This window comes from Eretmochelys imbricata, chromosome 2 (genome assembly GCF_965152235.1).
Source record: "Eretmochelys imbricata isolate rEreImb1 chromosome 2, rEreImb1.hap1, whole genome shotgun sequence".
Lineage (NCBI taxonomy): Eukaryota > Metazoa > Chordata > Testudines > Cheloniidae > Eretmochelys > Eretmochelys imbricata.
In genome coordinates this window covers 66313942-66334109 of record NC_135573.1, presented here as the reverse complement: position 1 = coordinate 66334109, position 20168 = coordinate 66313942, and the positions used below count along the sequence as shown (strand labels likewise).

The 20168-nt window shown below is 39.9% G+C and overlaps 1 protein-coding gene across 1 annotated transcript in view; it reads left to right on the top strand.

The window, feature by feature from the left end:
- Nucleotides 1-20168, top strand: part of UBXN2B (UBX domain protein 2B) — a 28194-nt gene that overhangs the window by 294 nt on the left and 7732 nt on the right. The window contains exons 2-7 of the mRNA XM_077808991.1: nucleotides 2291-2394; nucleotides 5626-5697; nucleotides 7952-8117; nucleotides 8472-8558; nucleotides 12377-12486; nucleotides 16301-16438. Coding sequence (XP_077665117.1) covers nucleotides 2291-2394; nucleotides 5626-5697; nucleotides 7952-8117; nucleotides 8472-8558; nucleotides 12377-12486; nucleotides 16301-16438 — 677 coding nt within the window. The remainder of the gene's footprint in view (nucleotides 1-2290; nucleotides 2395-5625; nucleotides 5698-7951; nucleotides 8118-8471; nucleotides 8559-12376; nucleotides 12487-16300; nucleotides 16439-20168) is intronic.

Below are 20168 nucleotides of genomic sequence, written 5' to 3'. Positions count from 1 at the left end.
GCGCGGGGCTGCTGCCTTCCCTTTCCATGCACACACCTGGCACCCTGCCCCTGGGCCCTCCGCCGCCGTGCTCCTCCCCACGGGGCCGTAACGTGCCATAGGGCGTGGGGTGATCCGCCAGGCGGCTTTGTGTCACACCCCTTCTCTCACGAGACCCACATTTTTCAGGACTTAATAGCCCGGCCCGATGAGGCTGCCCGCTCTTGTTTGCAGGGCCAGAATAAAGCTGCTTAATCCAAAAACCTTCTTGTTGCACCGATGAGCCTGGCTTTCAAACACTGGAGCAATGGAGAGGTGCCCCAGCCTGGAGAGAGTTTGGCTCCCATTTCTAGCTTCCTGCAAAGAAAGGATATAAAATCTTCTCAGCTGTAACCATTTCGTTTTCAGCATTCATTTTCCCCACCAACTTTAAAACTATGAAAGGCTTCCAAATAAAATTCTTTAAAACCATGTCTATGCTTGACCATGCTTGCAGCGGCATGAAGGGTATGTGTAGCCAGGGGTCCTGGTGCTGCGGGTGTACTAGCAACCCCTGGCTTGAAGTGGTTTCCATCATATACAGGGTATACCGTTTTGTTCAATGGCTTTCAGCACCCCCACAATAAAAATAGTTCCAATGCCACTGCATGTAGCTACATGCCGCAACGAAGGGCAGGTGATGTCCACACTCGCTGTGGAAATGAAAGTCTCCAGCAGAGATCTACTGGTATGTAAAGAGCTTGGGCATGTAAAGAGCTGTGTAGGGTATATACTTTTAACATTCAGGCATGTAGGGCCTTCTGCTCTACTCAACCATGCCTCATTGTCTATACTACTATTTTTATACCCTTGCTGATTGGGCGTGCTGTGTGTACTCTACACAATACACAAGTGTGGACCTACCCTTAGCTATTACTTAACTAAAAGAAACATGAAACTCTAGGCAGTGTTACTGTTTTTGTTTACATTACACACAAGGCCAGTACTTTGCTGACCAGTCCTTACCATTTTTCCTTTCTACTTACTAAATATTAGGCACGTTAATTATTGTTGATAAAGCCTATGAGTCTATTGAGAATAACATTTTTAATTGAAGCATACAGTAGTTACATTCATCTTCAGGTTTCCAGCTGTTGAAGATCGGACTTGTAGTTAAGCAGGCTTTTTGAGTAGATGGTCTTTCATGGTGTTAAATGTATCTGAAATAAAAGTTCCCTTTTTAACTAGCACAAATCTGTAGAATGCATATTAAGTTTGAGACACTGGATGTCTTTTAAAAGTTCTATTGCAGTCTAACTACTCTGTACAATTTTCTTAATAGCCTCAATTCTTCAACTAGTTTACTTTCCTGGATAACAAGCATCTCATGACAACACTTATTACAGTATTAAATACTGTGATTCTAAAACAGTTTGTCTTGCAGAGGGCTCTCCTTATTTGAATGTTTGTTGTTTTGTAAGCCAAACCATAGTAGAATTACAGCCCTGCAGCACCATGTGGTGAAATGTTAATATCACTCCAGGGAACAGCAGAATCAAATTTTAGAACTCTGGTTCTGAGACAAAAATTTTAATATTTTAAAAAACATTAAATTTTTTGTCTCAGAACCAAAGTACAACATTGTTAAAGACAATAGAAATCAAGCTACTAAAAACGTCGTATTTGGTATACCTTCGCATACTGTTTTTAAAGCTGAATCTGCCAGAGAAATGGCAGCATCTAGGACTATCCTTGGGAAAAGCCTTTCTAATACAGATTATTACGCTTGGGTGTAAGCCTTTAAACACTTGCTGAAGTCAGTGTTAACACATGCTAAGGTGCTTTGCTAAATTGGGTCTTAATATTAGTACATTCTGTCCTGGTTATAAACCTGTTATGTAGAAACTGAAAAATATAAATCAAAAGCTATTACTGTTGTGTTCTCTAACAACCTTATTGAAAGTAATGTGGCTTATTGCTTCACATGAACATAGAATATCTTTGTCTTAACCTTTTACAAGTAATGTGAGTGCTCTCTATGTATTCTTTATAAAAGTCTAGTCATTCTGTGCTAATGTAGCCTTATTACATATTTAATGAGGTAATTCAGACTTGTGTTTATTTTAATATGTAAATAAATACAAGTGTGTTTATTTCAGAGTACAAGTATCCAGACAAATATTTGAGTATTTGAATAATGTCACTCGTGTTTCTAAATCAATAAGGAACCTGGGCTTCTAAAACAATGAATACAATGTTTATTCTCTTGTTCTTTGTATAGTTTATATCTCTAGTCTTATCGATTTTCTAAAAAGTCTGGTATTGTATGTAGTTGGCTTTGGCTGGGTTATATGAAGATGAAGTTAAAAGCAAGTTATCCCATTCTGACAGACCACCAGCTACAGTGGTCGGTAACCCAAGACTACCTGTTCAGAGGTAAGAAGTGATTTGTATATTAGGATTTGTAATTTATTTGACATCTGTAATATCTGTTTCAGTTTACTAACCCTGCTTTTGTCACAACATTCAGAAATTTGAGCTCAAAGAAGTATTATATTCCAATGCTTAGTTAAAAAACTGTAACAACACAGAAGAGTAAAATGGGTGTCCCTATAATACTATGCCCACTCTGCTTCCTTAGGAAGTGTTTGTAGCATATATTTATTTATTGAGTAGTCTTCATTCTGCAGCTGTTCCCAACCATTATATGTTTCTGTTAGATGCTGGAAAAAGACTCAAAGTTAAATGCAGAAGTAGTTATGCTGTCGCACAGATTTGGACATATGACCTGTTTTTCTTTTTTAAGGGCAACAACTGTTAGGAGCAGGAGCAATTCACATGGAGGACTATGCATAGGTGCCTCTTTTGGGTCAGGAAACCACAGTGTTTATGTCAACATGAGGACTATGATCCGTGACCATTAAGCCCTATCCAAAATTATCCCTCAGCAGCATCTACCATAGGAGATTTGGCAAATATCCTCTAAGATTCTTCATGGGAACAAAGAACTTGGGTGGACAACCTCTGTGTGGTAGAGAAATTGAATATATTTCTCTGTTTTTCTGGCATGTTTAGGTGCATGCAGCCAACAAGAATTTGCTTTAAGTACTTAGGGTACACATAACAGAATATATGGAGACTCATTATAGCACTCTCAAATAATCTTCTAAAAAATCTTGCCAAGTTTAAATTAATCAAGTACAAAACAACTGAACAGTAAGATGTGTTTTGTTTTTAAAATGATCTATATGTGGCAAGTGACTGGGACATGATGAACCAAACACAAGGCTTTTGTGGCTTTCCAAAAAGACCCCATCCACACAGATGTGTCAATGTGAATCTCATTTTTTAAAAAATGGGTGTATACCAGTGGACATCTCCACGACTGGACAACCTCCAATCCATTTGTGCACATGGATCTCTGGAAAGATAAAATTCACCCAAGGGTCGGATACTTGGGGGACACTAATAATTGTTTCTGGTTGAGATCGCCAATATAGGATGGTTAACCATCTATGGATATCACTATTAAAAATCTGCGTGCCAATACATACCACAAAGTTGTTATACTTACTTCCTGTTTCAAGTAGGGAATAGGTTGGTAGTGTATCTTGAATACTTCAGAATGGTATATGTTGGCAAACTCTGGCTCTCTATTGGCAATCATATACCAGGGCTCAGATGAATCATTTTTGGAAAGAAAAGATGCCCCCTTAACTACACAATGTTAAATAATTCCTAATTTGGATAGATTGTAGTCTACATCAATTGTCAATGTACCACTGAAGTCAGTGGAGCTAGGACAGTTTGCACCAGTGGTGGACCTATCCCATGGATGTGAAGCTAGTGCAGTGGTTCTGATTCCCTATTACAAAGTATCTTTTAAATTCATTCTAAATGTTTACTGTAAACTTTTGCAATGTTGGCTTTAAGAATATTTTTGAATTCATATAATAAACAGTAAGGATTGGGGAAACTACTGCTTGTAAGCTCTTTGGGACCAGTGACTGTCTTTTTGGTCTGTGTACAGCACCTATCACAATGGGGTCCGGGTCCATGACTGGGGCACCTAGCACTTTGGTAATACAAATAAATAATAGTAATGCTGGTTGGTCCGATTGCAGGTTCAAGTACAGTAACTCCTCACTTAAACTTGTCCCGGTAAACGTTGTTACATTGCTGATCAATTAGGGAACATGCTCGTTTAAAGTTGCACAATGCTCCCTTATAATGTTGTTTGGCAGCCGCCTGCTTTGTCCACCGCTTGCAGGAAGAACAGCTCGTTGCAGCTAGCTGGTGGGGGCTTGGAACCAGGGTGGACCGGCAGCCCTCATATCAGCTCCCCGCTCCCCTAAGTTCCCTGTGCAGCAGCCGCCCAGCAGGCTACCAATTGCTGGCAGTTCAGCTGTCCTGCCTTCCTCCTCCTCCCCCCGCCATGTGCTGCTCCTGCCCTCTGCCTTGGAGCTGCTCCCGGGAGCCTCCTGATTGCTGTGTATGGGAGGGGGGAAGAGGGGGACTAATGTCAGGGTGTCCCCCTCCCATCTACTCCTCTACTCCCCCCCCCCCCGCTTACCCCTTCTCTATATGGGGACAGGGCTCAGGACGCTGGCCGCAGCTGCTGTCTCAACTTCCTGATATTTGAGGCAATGTACTTAGAATGGTGTCAGCATACTTAAAGGGGCAATGCGTATCTCTCTCTCTCTCCCCCCCACACACACAGGGTGTGTGTCTCTGTCTGCCATGCTGTCTCCCCTCCCTCCATTCATGCTGCCTTGTACAGTGTGAGGCTACATTAACAAAAATGTGTTAACACTTGAGGACTCAGCTGAATGCTAGTTCATCATTTAGCAGTAAGACATTCCCTGGGAAATATCCCACCCTCTTCCACCCTCTAACTTCACGACTTCAACCAAGCTTCACAATCATCATTGCTGTGTACAGTATTAAATGGTTTGTTTTAAAACTTATTTTGTGTGTGTGTGTGTGTGTGTGTTTTTATATATATTTTTATTTATTTATTTATATATAGTTTTTTGCTTGGTGAAAAAAATTTCCCTGGAACCTAACCCCCGCAATTACATTAATTCTTATGGGAAAATTGAATTTGCTTAACATCGTTTTGCTTAAAGTCACATTTTTCAGGAACATAACTACAACGTTAAGCGAGGAGATACTGTACTACAAAACCAGTTTTTAAATATAATTGAAGGTTAAGGGCCAGATTCTGCAACCCTTATTCACACTGAATGTTACCTATTGATGTCAGTGAGGCCACTTTTGAAGTAAATTGTCATTCAGCATGCATAAGGGTATTGCTGTATGGTCCTAAATGAGCTGCCCTCCATTCTTTCCTTGCTACATGGCAAATATTTGGAACTATTTACAGTGGTCAAAAGAACATATGCTGTTACAGTGTGTCAACGATTTAGAATTATTTTATAAAATGCTTAAACAGTGAGCCTGAATGGCTGTTGGAACCCATCAGGTCAGAACTTTTGAGAGACCTTATTTTTGCTCTTTCTCTTAGTTTTTTGTATACTTAAAAAAAAACAAAACTGTTTTACATAGGACAGTCATAAAGTGTGAAGTTCTTGTCACCATGGATATATGATGCAGTGTATATATCAGTAATCATCAAATAATTTTTTTTAAAATATTTGTTGGCAGTCTAAAAATTGACTCCTTCAGAAGCTTGAGAAAACCAGAAAGAAGCATGAGTGATGACAAAGAAAACCAAAGGTACTGTAAAAACAGAAAACAGAAGCTTATTTATCTATAACAATTATGAATATATTAATTTAGTTTTTATTTTTTTCATTCATACATTTTTTTTTCCCTTTCTTCTTTCTTCATAGTGGTGTTGATCTTAGTCTTTCCTCTAAGTCAGTGGTTCTCAACTCTGGTCCACGGCTTGTTCAGGGAAAGCCCCTGGCGCGCCGGGCCGGTTTGTTTTCCTGCCGCGTCTGCAGGTTTGGCCAATCATGGCTCCCACTGGCTGCGGTTCGCCGCTTCAGACCAATGGGGGTTGCGGGAAGTGGCGCGGGCCAAGGGATGTGCTGGCCACCCTTCCTGCAGCCCCCATTGGCCTGGAGCAGTGAACCGCAGCCAGTGGGAGCCGCAATTGGCTGAACCTGCGGACGTAGCAGGTAAACAAACTGGCCCAGCCCGCCAGGGGCTTTCCTTGAACAAGCGGCAGATCAGAGCTGAGAACCACTGCTCTAAGTGTTAACATAAGGGCTGTTGTGTGACTCATTAGAGGGAAATGGCAACACAAGGTATGGAGGATAGCCTTTCCTATTTAAAATAAAATGCTTTGTCCAACATTCAACCTATAATCTGAATCTTTCTGAACTGTAGGCTTCCATTCTTAATCTCTTTGGTTTTACATGTAATATTTGTTATAACCTCCCTGCCCCCTGGCAAAGTATTGCTCTTGATAATCCATAATGCCCAGGCCAAATTTAGGAAAATAAATTTTAGAATTAAATCAAATTTATATGTTACATATTTTGTAAATAATTATATATTTCTTAGATTTTATTTCTGGAACTGAAATGAATATGATGTAGAGGCATTAAAATGTGCTAGTAGCTCTTCCAAATATGCTTATTTTTTACATCTGCATTACTGTCCATTATGTTTGGTAAGCCACTCGAGCACCTTTTATTTAATAGTTTCGTTTTTGGTTCATAGTCAGATTTACACAGGTGCATATTGAGTAATTTTCCTCTAGAATAATCTAACTCTGGCCATTACTCAAAAAACCTTTTCTAATGAATCTTTTCCCCGCTTTTCCTTGCAACTCTTCTCTGTGTTTGTGTTCTTGTTTCACAGCTTAACTTTGTTCCTTTGTTACCTTCAGTTGTGTGAATCTTGTATTTAATATTAAAGGTAACACTTAATCCTTAAACTGCTAGCAATAAGTTATTAACTTGTTAGAACAATCACCTCCAGCTCCACTTCATCACATCACCCTTAGTTTATAGACATAAGTGTTGAGATAGCAGAATCAGTTTTATTCTAGTAAGCAGCAGCAGATTGACTTGTTTTATCCTGAATCAACTCACCTTGCCTCCTATACTTAAATAGTATGCCCAAAGAGAATAGGAAGCATTCAGCATTTTATTATCTGTTTAAAATCAAATCAAACAGACATTAAAGATGCTACAGCTTGACAGTATGTCATATCTATCTGTCTAAATTTGGATAGCATCCATCACCATGGTGTCTAAGCACATATTAGCCCCAAGCACTTCTAGTCTTTTAATCTTACTATCTGGCATGTATATAACTTCTGATTATAGATAATAAAACTACTAAATAATACACTCCTATGAAATGGATCTCCTGCAATGGCTAGAAATTAGTCTATTTTGAAAATAAACTAGATGTTTACTACTGTTTCTTTTATTCAGTGGTTTTCTCTGAAGTTACTGCAGACTCCAAAGTGCCTCAGAATATAAATTAATTGTTGTTAAAAAGAACTAATATTGTTAGAAATGTGACCATAATTGACCATTAAGCCTAAAATCTGACTTTGGTGCTATTTTTAGTTGTTCCCCCAAACAGTTGTATGTTTAATTCTACAAAGGCAATGTTAATTGTGCATCCTTATTTTGATCAGACCAGCCATAGTCTCATGCACAGAACCTCCCAGTGGAGATTATTCTTTCCAGGAGCTGGTGGAATCCACACAAGATAAGGCATGTAAAGCCACAGCTATGTCAGGACTGCGTTCGCTATAAAATATGACCATGGTTCCTAACCTCTGGGAACCTCTAGACCTTTGGAGGTCCAATACTGTAACAATTCTTTGAGCAGTGCTTCTTTGTGTATTGCAAAAGCCAGAACTGGATGAATGCTTCTGTGATCAAAGTGAAGAGGTCTTGTGCCAGAATTTGGCTCCATTTGTTTACTGAGCTTTTTTATTGAAAAATGGGTGTCCATCAATTACTTCAAAAGGATTGTCACTGATGTACATTATTGTTTAAAGATTTTACTCAGGTGACTCAGAATATAGCGGACTACAGATTGTTGGGCCTTCTGATAATAAGAATCCCAGTAAAATTGTTGATGAACTTTTCAAAGAGGCGAAAGAACATGGGGCAGTTCCACTGGATGAAGCCGCAAGAGCCTCAGGTGATTTTAGTAAAGCTAAAGTAAGTATAAAAAAGATAGTTTGGTGAAAACCAAATGAATTATAGTTATTTTTGCCTAAATGGCTTATTGTCTCGTGAATTATATTACTAATGCTTGCAAATGTTCAATTTCCAATCTTAACATTTCATAGTACACTGACTGCTTTGCATGGTTATAATTTCTAACTACCTAATTTGCTAATTAGAAGGCATATCAATTAGAACATTATGTGTTTGTGTTAACTAAAAAAGCAGGCTTGTTCACATTTTAATTTATATGCTTGCACCCCATTAAATATTTTTGTAACTTGTTTCATGTATCTATTCTGGCTGTTTAATTTTTTTAATTAACTTTCTTTTAAAATATTTTATCAGTCATTTTCAGGTGGTGGATACAGATTGGGTGACTCATCATGGAAGCGCTCTGAATATATATATGGAGAAAATCAGAATGGGCAAGATGTACGTAAAATGTTGAATAGCAGAAAATAGGGCTACACATTCTGACCACTGGTTGGCAATGTTTGAAGCCCAAGTTTTCAAGATAATGTTTTTATATAACAATAGTTTTGTTTATAATGAATAGCTATAGAGCCATGTAATGTACATTTTAAGAATAATTTCTTAAAGCCAAAGGGTCTACATGGACAAAAATACATAGATTATGAAGTACATAAGCTCTGCAGGTAGAGGAAAGAGGTGTTTGGCAAAGAAGTTGGCTGACTGGGTTCAGTGTTGTGAAAAGAAAGGGTTGTATTTCTGTGAGTGCTCTGTGACTCTAATCTGAGTTGCAAAGTGCTCCTTTGGAATTAAAAGCTTAATTTTGTGAGGAGTTGCCTACAATATTTAAAGGCTCTGTAGAAATTAGTTGTATTGATTCAGCCCTATTAAGCATCTCACAACAATTCATAACTTGTAATTTTGTGTGTTGTCTATATTCCCTGTGAGATAGAAAACTGAGTGTCATTGATAGTAAGCTACTGGAATACTCCCTAGCTAAATAAGATCCTTCTAAAGTTGATATTGTGTAGAAAGAAAATAAATATTATATTTGACTAATTTTAAGTCCTATTTAGGGTGAAGAGAAAACAACCAGAATGGTTCTACTTTGTAGAAGAGGCTTCAATCTCTTCCTGCTTCATAGTGTTCTGTGTTGTTGTAGCTCAGTGATTTCTGTGTCCGTTTATAGTTAGAAAGAGGTGTCTTTTCCTGGCAGCCTTTCATATTATTTGCACAGTGAGAGTCAAACAGGGTTCTTTCCATACCATGCATCATCACCAATAATAAATGTTCTAACATCCAAATTGGGCCTTCAGCTACACCTGTGAAAGTGCTGGGATCAGTATGACAAATTGAATAGAATAGAAGAGTTGTTTCCTGATTGCCATTGTTTTCATCAGACTTGGATAGGTGTGACTGATAGGAGCTTAATAAACAACTTAGTTGATGCACAAGATGGAAAAAACATCAGCAGTAATTGAATCTTAGCTGAGCTTGGTCGGCAGTGCTAACAGGAGTAAAGAAGAGTCAAACTTACTTTTGCCACTAACGAGAGCAGACGTGACCCTGAATATACACAGGGAATAGAATTGTGAACTAAGATGATGCCATTTTATATAGTCACTTTTCAGAGTAAAACTACACTATAATATCATCAGTAAAACTAAATTAACACTAAAGCATCTTTCTCTCTCTGGTGCCTTTCAGGGTCCTGTGCTAGGTCATCTCCTCTTTGTCGTTTGTGCTCAAGATAGCTCCACTTGATTTCAGCTAACACCTCTATGGAAATAATTTTACAAATCTAATTCTCTTTCTCTAATCTTCATCCCTCTGTCCACCTCTTCAACTATGTTTGATATACTTATGTGAATGTCCTCCTGCCATCTCAAGCCCATTTTCTCCAACCTTGAACTTTTCTCCTAAAATTTCTTCATTTTCTTTTCTTCTCTAACACCATTTTCCACTCCCCTACTCTCCCATATTTGCAACCTTGGTGTTATCTTTGACTTCTGCTCTTTCCCCACCATAACTAGTGCTAAGTTCTGTCACTTCTTCCTCTCTAAGGGCTTGTCTACATAGAAACTTAGTGTGCGGCAAACCAGTGTGTGAATGAACAGCACACTAGCCTGTTGCACACTAAATCCTTGTGTGGATCATGCTACTGCATACTAACAGTTCTGTAGTGTGCTTTGACATACTGCTGTTTGAAACAGGTTGTAAGAAACAGCAGTAAATCAAAGCACACTACAGAACTTTTAGTGCAAAGTAGCAGGGTCCACATGGCCTGCTACTGTGCAGTAGGCTAGTGGGCTCTACATTCACACCCTGGATTTCTGCACAAGTCCTGTGTTTGCAAGCCCTAAAAAACCAAAATTCAGCTATAGCTACTGTTAAAACCCTTGTCTATGCTTTTGTCATATTTCCTCTTCCTTTTTGCAACCACTTCCTCTGTGGTCTTTGGAATTCTCACCTCTACCTCCCTCCAAACTTTCCAAAATACCATTGCTAAAGTCATCTTTATCTGTGTCTACTCTGCCCTTATAATTGTCCCCTTCAGCCCTTTTGCTGGATTCTTTTCTTACTGCGTCAGGTTTTTCATCCTTGCCTTTAAGGTTCTGCATAATTTTGCCCTATCCTTATCTCTACTCTTTTTTCTTCCTATGCTCCTGCATGCTCCTTTTCTGTGCTATAATCATCTGTATCTGCTGCTCCCTCATTCTCCTTTTTCTTATTCTATACCTCATTTTTTATGCTTTTCCTAAACTTGTGCGCACTCTCTTGCTGCTTCTTGTAAATCCAGACTTCCACATATTTCTTCTGTTTACCCTGAATTGTTCTTACCAACTTTCCCTGGCAGTAAGTCACACTCTCACCCAGACATTTTCCTGAATTTTTTCCTCGTCTGTTTTAGAATGCAAGCTCTTCTGAGCAGGAATGTCGTCTTTTATGTTTTATAAAACATTGCATAATTGTTTAGTGTTGTATAAATGCTTAAGTAATCGCATCTTGATTACTGAAACATCCTTTCTCTGGCCTTGACAAATGCAGTCTTGCCCTGCTTATTTCCACTAAGAATGCTTCTGCAAAGATCATTTTCCTAGCTCGTTACTTTGACCATGTAACCTTTCTCTTTGTATCCCTTCACTGGCTCCCTTCTTCTCTGTTGTATCAAATATAAGCTACTTGTCTGCACTTTCAAGGCCTTTCATGATTATCTGCCTCCCTACCTGTCATCTCTCATTCAATATTGAAAGGTTGACTCCTACCTCCAATAAGCCCATGATGCTAGCTTCCATCACCCACTTGTTAAATTGGCAGACAAGTACCTTCATGCTTTCTCTTATGCTACCCATTGTGCCTTGGAGAAGCTCCCTGTAAAACAAAACAAACTCATTATCCTATTTTGAATCCCTCTAAAATTCTCCTTTGCCCTGAAGCCTACAGAAAATATGGCAATCGTTATGTTGCTGGGTATGCTGAGAATACATACATACCTATCATGTTAACCAATATGTCTCATTGTTTCCTTGTACTCCCCGGTCAGTCTGTCTGTACCCATCTGTTGTCTCTTATCTTATACTTAGATTGTAAGGTCTTGGGGGCAGGCAGGGTGTGTATTTTTGTTCTGTGTTTGTACAGTGCCTATCACAGAGGGGTCCTAGTCCATGACTTGGGGCTCCTAGGTGTTACAATAAAAATAACAATGATAAAACCAGTTATCAGAATTACTAATTCTAACTCTTGCTTTATTCCACAAGTGATTAGAATAGTAGTAGTAGTCTGCAAGTTTATGGGTGCTATATCAATTTTAAACAAAAACAGTATTCACTATTTTGAAAGCAGTTGCATCACCTGTTAAGCCTAGTACACTATTGTTGGCATATATTTTCTGTGTACCTTGTATTTTATCTATTAGCTATGTCACTGTTAAAAGTCAAGGCTTATTGTGAAGTTCAAGGGTGCCAATCTGTCTGAGGTCTCAGTACCATTGAATTTGTAATTTCAACTGTAGCAACAGTGCCAATGTTACTAGAAGTCTATATCACTTTTGGGGGGGAATCTAAAAATGACAGTCCAAAATCTCTCTACAAAAACTAACACAGTATTTTTATTTCTTTTGCCTTCTGTCTTATGTTTCTATGTTTTGCTCCAAAATGTGTGTGTGTTTTAGATTCAGTACTCTGTTTGCCAATATGTACAAAGCTAACAAAAAAGATCAGCAGATAATTGCTTAGAAATTTTTTCATTTAGTTTTTTATTATACTTTCTTTGCTCAATAGGTTCAAATTTTGCTTAAACTGTGGAGGAATGGTTTCAGTTTAGATGATGGAGAGTTGAGATCTTACACAGACCCAACAAATGCTCAGTTTCTTGAGTCTGTTAAAAGAGGGTAAGTTATAATGGTGGTTACTTTGCTGACTATATCAGAGCAATCAGTTGGAGAGAAGGGAAATAGTAATAAAACAGTGATGAATATTAAAGTATATGACCTTTTTGCAGTGTAAAGCAACCGAGTACTGAAACATTAAATAATCATTGTACCAGAAACAAGATTAGGCTGATTAATGTTACTGCAGAGATACAGACAGTGTATATTGTCATAGGGACCTCTTTGCAATGGATCAAAAGGCATTTATGCCTCCTGCAATTTTATAAGGATTGATGTTGTACGCTTTCTTAATTTCCTCCTATCTTGAAAACTTTTTTTGTGATGGGAGACGGACTGCGGTATGGGACTATTCCATAGACTGTCTATTTATTATGCTATAGCTGCACTGAGGAGACCTCTGAAGCCTAGATGTTAGCTAGCATTATCTGCATATACACACACACGTGCGCGCGCGCCCTCTGACGCAACAAGGGGCCTACACACATTGCCACTCCACGCAATGTATTTCTGCGAATATGCTCAAACAGAAATAATCTCCATAGGGGGTATGCTTTTAGTTCCTGCTGGGCAGTAGTAGGCTCAGAAGTGCCAACTGTGATTCAAAATAATTCACGGTTTATTCACTGCAACAAATGCCTCCTTCTGTTTGAATATTCATATTATGCTGGGCTGAGCAAAACAGGTGTAGTTATTCCTTAACATGAATAATGTTTTAATTAGGGCTGTCAAGCGATTAATTTTTTTTTAGTTGTGCGATTTAATTGCACTGTTAAACAATAATAGAATACAATTTTTATTTAAATATTTTAGATGTTTTCTACATTTTCAAATATATTGATTTCAATTACAACACAGAATACAAGTGTACAGAGCTCACTTTATATTTATTTTCGATTACAAGTATTTGCACTGTAAAAAAACCAAAAGAAATAGTATTTTTCAATTCACCTAATACAAGTACTGTAGTGCAATCTCTTTGTTGTGAAAGTGCAACTTACAAATATAGATTTTTTTTTTTTGTTACATAAATGCGCTCATAAATAAAACAATGTAACACTTCAGAGCCTACAAGTCCACTCAGTCCTACTTCTTGGTCAGCCAATCGCTAAGACAAACAAGTTTGTTTACATTTACAGGAGATAATGCTGGCCACTTCTTGTTTACAATGTCACCTGAAAGTGATAATAGGCCTTTTCATGGCACAGTTGTAGCCGTCACAAGATATTTATGTGCCAGATGTGCTAAAGATTCATATGTCCCTTCATGCTTCAACCACCATTGCAGGGGACATGTGTCCATGCAGACATGGGCTCTGCTCGATAAGAATCCAAAGCAGTGCGGACCGATGCATTTTCATTATATGAGTCAGATGCCACAAGCAGAAGGTTGATTTTCTTTTTTGGTGGTTCAGATTTTGTAGTTTCCGCATCAGAGAGTTGGATAAGGTGAATTGAAAAATACTATTTCTTTTGTTTATCATTTTTACAGTGCAAATATTTGTAATAAAAAATAATATACACTTAGAAAAACTGTAGAAAAACATCCAAAATATTTAATAAATTTCAATTGGTATTCTATTGTTTAACAGTGAGATTAAAACTGCCATTAATCATGATTAATTTTTTTTAGTTAATCGTGTGAGTTAACTGAGATTAATCAACAGCCCTAGTTTTAATACCTGTGAAGTGTCCACTATGTATGTGAAAAGCATGATTTGCTATCTTAGGCAATCTTAGCAAAAGTATTTTCTTAACAGTATAGAAGGAAAAGTGTTGATATAAGTTTTTAAACAGCTGAGCTCCACCGAAGAGGTGGATGCATTTTGGCGGTATATAAAATAAATAAATAAATGTATGAAGACTTGCAAAGGACTGATTCTTTGAATTGAATGGCACTATGCAAAAGTAAAATATAGTATTGCTAATATTTACTCAACACGCTTAGTTTTGTTTATGTAGGGTTACAAGTTTTATTGTGAGGAGGAATATTGAAGTTATAAGTTATAAAATGAAATACATTTTGAACACTTGAAATTACTCCAGTGACTGCAAGTCCAGTTTTCAAAATCCATGTTATACCTCTTATTGTATATGTATATATTAGATTTCATCCCTCTTCCCTCCACCCTTTACATATTGATTGTTTGAGATTGTAAGATCTTGAGGGTAGGGTTGTGTCTTTGTATTTGTACAGCACCTCGCACAGTGGGGCGATGTTACTAATTGAGGGCCCTGGGTGCTACTGCAATATAATAATCAGTTGATTATTTCTCAAGGCCTTTTTCCTCCCCTCAGTTGGAGTAAGATCCCTGTTAAGGACTGTGATTGACAGGCAAAAAAAATGTATTCCATTAGAGCCGGGGTAGGGAACCTCCAGCCCACTACTTAATTTAATCCAGCTCACAGCAAGTCTCTGTGCTGTGGGCCAGAAGCCCTGAGCCTCTGCGCCCTCCCCTCCCACCCCCCATTCTCCCCTCAGCTCCCAGGCGGAGGGGCAATCAGGGAAGCTGCGCATGATGCCCCCAGCACCAGCTCCACAGCTCCCATTGGCCGGTAACCACGGCCAGTGGGAGCTGCGGGCCCGGCGATGCAGGCATGGGCAGCATACACTGTGCAGAGCTCCCTGGTTGCCCCTCCACCTAGGGGCTGCACATGCCAGCCACTTCCGGAAGCAGTGCGGGGCCAGGGCAAACAGGTAGCCTGCCTTAGCCCCACTGCACAGCCAACCAAAGTTGCCGCAGGTAAGCACCACCTGGCCGGAGCCCGCACCCTGAGCCCCCTGCCACACCTTAACTCCCTCCCAGACCCCGCACCCCAACCCCCAGGTCTCAGCCCCCTCCCACACCCAAACTTCTTCCCAGAGCCTGCACCCCAACCCCCACCCCAGTTTTTGAAACCCTAATTCCCTCTCAGACCCCCACCTGCACCCCCAATCCCCTTCCCGTGCCCTGAGCCTGCTCCTGCACCTCAAACTCCTCATCCCCAGCCCTACCCCAGAGCCTGCATTCCCAGCCGGAACCCTCACCCCATCCCATACCCCAACCGCCTGTCCCAGCCCGGAGCCCACTGCTGCACCCTGAACCCCTCATTTCTAGTTCCACCCAGGGGTCTAGGGTAAGCCCCCAGCTGGCTCCCGCTACTGTGGGGGAAGCCCTGAGCTTCCACGCCACACCCCCCCCCCCCCCGGCTTGTGGGGCTGTGTGTGGCCTGTGACTGATTTTTTCTGTGGGTCAGTGGCCCCTGATAGAAAAAAGTTTCCCCACGCCTGCATTAGAGATTACTTGAGAAAACTTTAAAAATGTTTGATTAGTGAAAAATTATAATATAAATTTAAAGTTACAGCAACTATTTTTAGACATTTCTAATTCTGTTCCTCTGGATTATTTTTTAAATTCTCAACCAAAATATTAAAAATATCTAAGTATGGGCAATATTCCATCTCACTTTTTTTTTTTAAACACAGAACTCCCCAGTAACTTCATCTGCTTGAACATCATTTGCAAAATGTAGCTATTACAATGAATGAGTGTACAATTTTATCAGTGCACCCTAGATTTCAACTTGTGACTTAATAATGAACTACATTAATTATACATTCCATTAGTCTTTATATTTAACTCTAGCTTCTAGAAGAAGTAGGCGCAATTGGATTCCTCTGCATTTTGATACAGATAGGGCAGTAGTTTCCACTCTTTATTAAAATATTGTTTAGGCTCTTGTAGGATCCATACTGAAATGTTTTACTCTACTGTATTTGGGAATTTCTATTGTGTACTTTAAGGAGACAGCTAAAATGGTTTATTTTTGCATTTAAGAGAGATTCCTTTGGAACTTCAACGGTTGGTGCATGGTGGCCAAGTTAACTTGGATATGGAAGACCACCAAGAACAGGAATATGTAAAGCCTAGATTGAAATTCAAAGCTTTCAGTGGAGAAGGACAAAAGCTTGGAAGGTAAAAAAAAATGTAAACAAATTAATGTTCTCTTCTGTCATGTGCATGTGTAATTTGCAATTAAAGAGAAGAGTAGGACTCAGGATGACCGCAAAAGATGCATTTTATTTTTGTAATGTTTTCAAACACTGATTTTAATTGAGTTATAGGAGACTTCTGGAGAAGGTAACTCAGTGCACTTTCCACTTATGGCAGTTAATACCGGAAGCGTTTACTGATCAATCTTGTTCAAAGAATGTAGTGAATGAAAACAAATACTTTATTAATCCAAAATATCACAAGTCAAATATGTCAAAACTTAGAAGTTAGAAAACCAATTAAGGTTGCCTTTGCAATGTAATTCTGTCCCATTGTGTGCATGCCTTATTTTACAGTCTTCAAGGCTGCAGAGAGGGTTTTGGGGGTCCAGTTCAAAATCTGAAATTGATGTCCCCATCCAAATAAAAAAAAATTACCATGGAATGAAAGTTTAGGAAGAGGGGAAAGGATACAGGCGGAGGGGGTCAGCGAGGCCCCAGGCCTGTATGTTTGCTGCCTTCCCCACAGGAATGGGGATGCTCTTCTCTGCATGTAGCCAGGTCTTGCCTCTCCCTGAACTCTAGCCCTGTCACTAGCGGGAACAGTATCCCTGACCTTACTCCTTCTTCTGGGCTGTCAGCGTGGCAGGTTGCCTCAAGCCTGGCATAAAGATGCCAATAACCTTGACTATGGGTTCTGGGCCTGAATGAGATGGGCAATTCGCTCCCTGCATTATTGATGGCAGGCATCAAACCTGAGCAGCATTGCAATCCCGTTCACCATGTTGCAACACCTCTTCACTCAAATTTGGCTCAGCCGCCCCTCTGTCATTTTGTGGGCCCTCTGAAACAGGGGTCCTGGGGCAAACTGCCCCTTCCCCGCCCCCCCATCTCTGGGCAGCCCTGCTTAATTACATGATCACATACTGTGGGGGTTTTTTTGTATAAATTGGTCAAATTTAGGGGGTTTTTGTGGGAACAGCAGAAGCTGCACCCTTGAAATCAGGGTGATACCCCTGCCGAATTTCAAGTCCCTGTTTCAAAGAATGGAGTTGCCAAAGTTGTAAGATTTTTTTTTAACACTGGGAAAACAATGTATTTTACCCTTATCTTTATTCTCAGATGTGGCTCAACCATTTTTGCTAAAATTTTACAAAAAATTCAGCCTGAAGTGGACACCCAGAATGGAACATTTCAGCCTGAATGCTTAACATTTGGCCAAGTTATAGGCAACTAAAAACAGGGTCTTATAATAGATAGGGTGACTATATTTCCCAAAGGGAAAACAGGACACCGCATGGGGCTTGCCTGAGCCCTGCTGCCCAGGACTGGGGTTGAAGCCTAAGGCCCTTTCTCTCCCCATCTCCCATGTGGGGCTTGCCCGAGCCTTTCCCCACAAGAGCAGGGCTGACTGACCTAGCCCCGCCACCCAGGGCTGGGGCTGAAGCCTGAGCCCTGCTGCCCAGGGTTGACGTAGCAAGTCTTCCACCACCACTCCACACCACCACCATCCCACACCCATACCACCCCCGGTGTGGGGCTCACCCAAGCCTTGCCCCCAGCACAGGATTGAAAACCCTAGCCCCACCACTCAGGGCTAGGGCTGACAGCCCAAGGTCTGACATCGTCACACCCCTGCCCCGCCACGTTCCTCTGCTTTGGCAAAACTGTGCATTTGACCCATTAGCTTTTGTGACAAATGCACACTTTTGCCAAAAATGTCAGGACATCCTGGACAGGGCTTAAAAAGGGGACTGTCCCACCAAAACAGGATGTATGGCCATCCTAATAATGGAACATTTTTGGGCAACTTTAACGAAGGGTGGTGCTACCAGTTCTGCTTATAATCATCGGAAAAAAATGTATGCAGGATGTTAAGATTATTCTATTCAAATTTAAACTTGCTGCTTTATTACTGTTTCTAGAGAATCATGAAGTGGAATTTGACGTTCATAGTGGAATGTCATTCCAGTCTGCCAGATCAGTTTACCTAGACACTTGATAAATTAATATATACAAAGACCTGTCCTTCCTTTATTAAGGAAATGTAGCTGATTAAAAGTAATGGATTGATTGCCAACCAGATTGAAGCCCTTATTTTACTGTTTGAATGGGTAGAATGCCGAGAGCTGTAGTATAGGATTCCTCATGCAACCTTGCCAATATGCCTCAACCCTGATCTGGAAGGACCACTCTTTATACGTAGTCCTTCACACTTAAGTCTTGATCGTTGTTAATTCCTTGCTGTCTCACGTGAGACTGCCAAAAACTTTGCCTACTTTGTTGGAGATTTTAAAGAAGGCACCAGTTCAACAGGAATTTGACTGAGACCACTAATTCATTCAACCCTATAGCCGTCAGTACTTGGTCTGTATTTAATCCAATGACGTTCAGTATAAATAGCAAACTGTATATTCCATTACTAATTCCCTGAACCATCCAACCCCCATCCTTCTCTGTCATTTTCTGCTTTTAGCCATAGACATTTTCATAGTCTGATACTTGACCAAGTTCTTGATAGGATTTCTGTATGGCAGCAATTAAAGTATCTATTGGCTGAAATGCCAGTGGCAGAAATATTGTGATATAGTATATGAACTGGTGACACCTTTGAATATAAGACTCCCAGCTACACAATTGACAGGTCCGGTATCCTTAAACAGAAGAGATATTAATTTGAGAATCCCGCTTGATTTATTTTACACAAAATGAATATGAACAATAAATTGCATGATGTTAAAACCTGAATTCCAATGAAATCCTGGTGAGAGCTTCAAAGGCTGCCACAAAAAGCTGAAGTACATAGATAATAGTAATTGAAACATAAGCAATAATGTTAAAGAATGTGACACCTGCCTTTGAATTGCTTAATCTGGTATCTGGGGGCAAGAATATGTAGATGATAAAATTCTAAACAGTTACATAATAGTGCAACTGCAAAATATGTTCTAGTGACTGAGCATCTGAGATGTGACAGTCAGCTTGCATCCCTAATCAGACTTGAGATATTATACCTTTTTAGACAAGGCTTTAAAAAACTATTCAAGGTAACTCAGCAAGAAGAAGCAGAAAAAAATATACGTGTAACATTCTGTCCTCAAGCTTTTATGTAACACAGAATCATAGGCTCCAGAGCAATCTTATAGACTAACTCAATAATGCCTAGCAGTTGAATAGTAAACATCTCAACTGCTTGATGCTCACCACGTTATATAATGTGTACTAATTTTGTCAGCAAGGCAGTTCTGATACCTTTTTGGAAATAGCTTACAATATACACTCGTTCATAAGCCAAATATTTTTGGTAAAAAAGGACGCATCAAAGAGCAGCGGTCGGCTTATAAACGGGTCTACACCAAAATGTGGTGATTTTAAACTCTATGAAATCATTGAATTGACTATCTAATACATTGTCGTTTTGTTTACCTGGAGAGCCTGCGGGCATGGCGCCCCTCAGTTCCCTGTGGCCGCAGTTCGCCATTCCCAGACAATGGGAGGTGCGGGAAGTGGCATGCAGTTGACTGTAATTTTGAAAGTGAAGACATATTTGTTCAGTTATTGTTCAGTCAGGGTAAGCTGCTGGTGGTCAGGACCTTTTGTTCACTTGGGGCGTCTGCAAGCACAGAGCCCCTCAGCTCCCAGTGGCCGTGGTTTCCCGTTCCCAGCCAATGGGAGCTGCAGGAAGTGGCGCCACTTCCCACAGCTCCCATTGG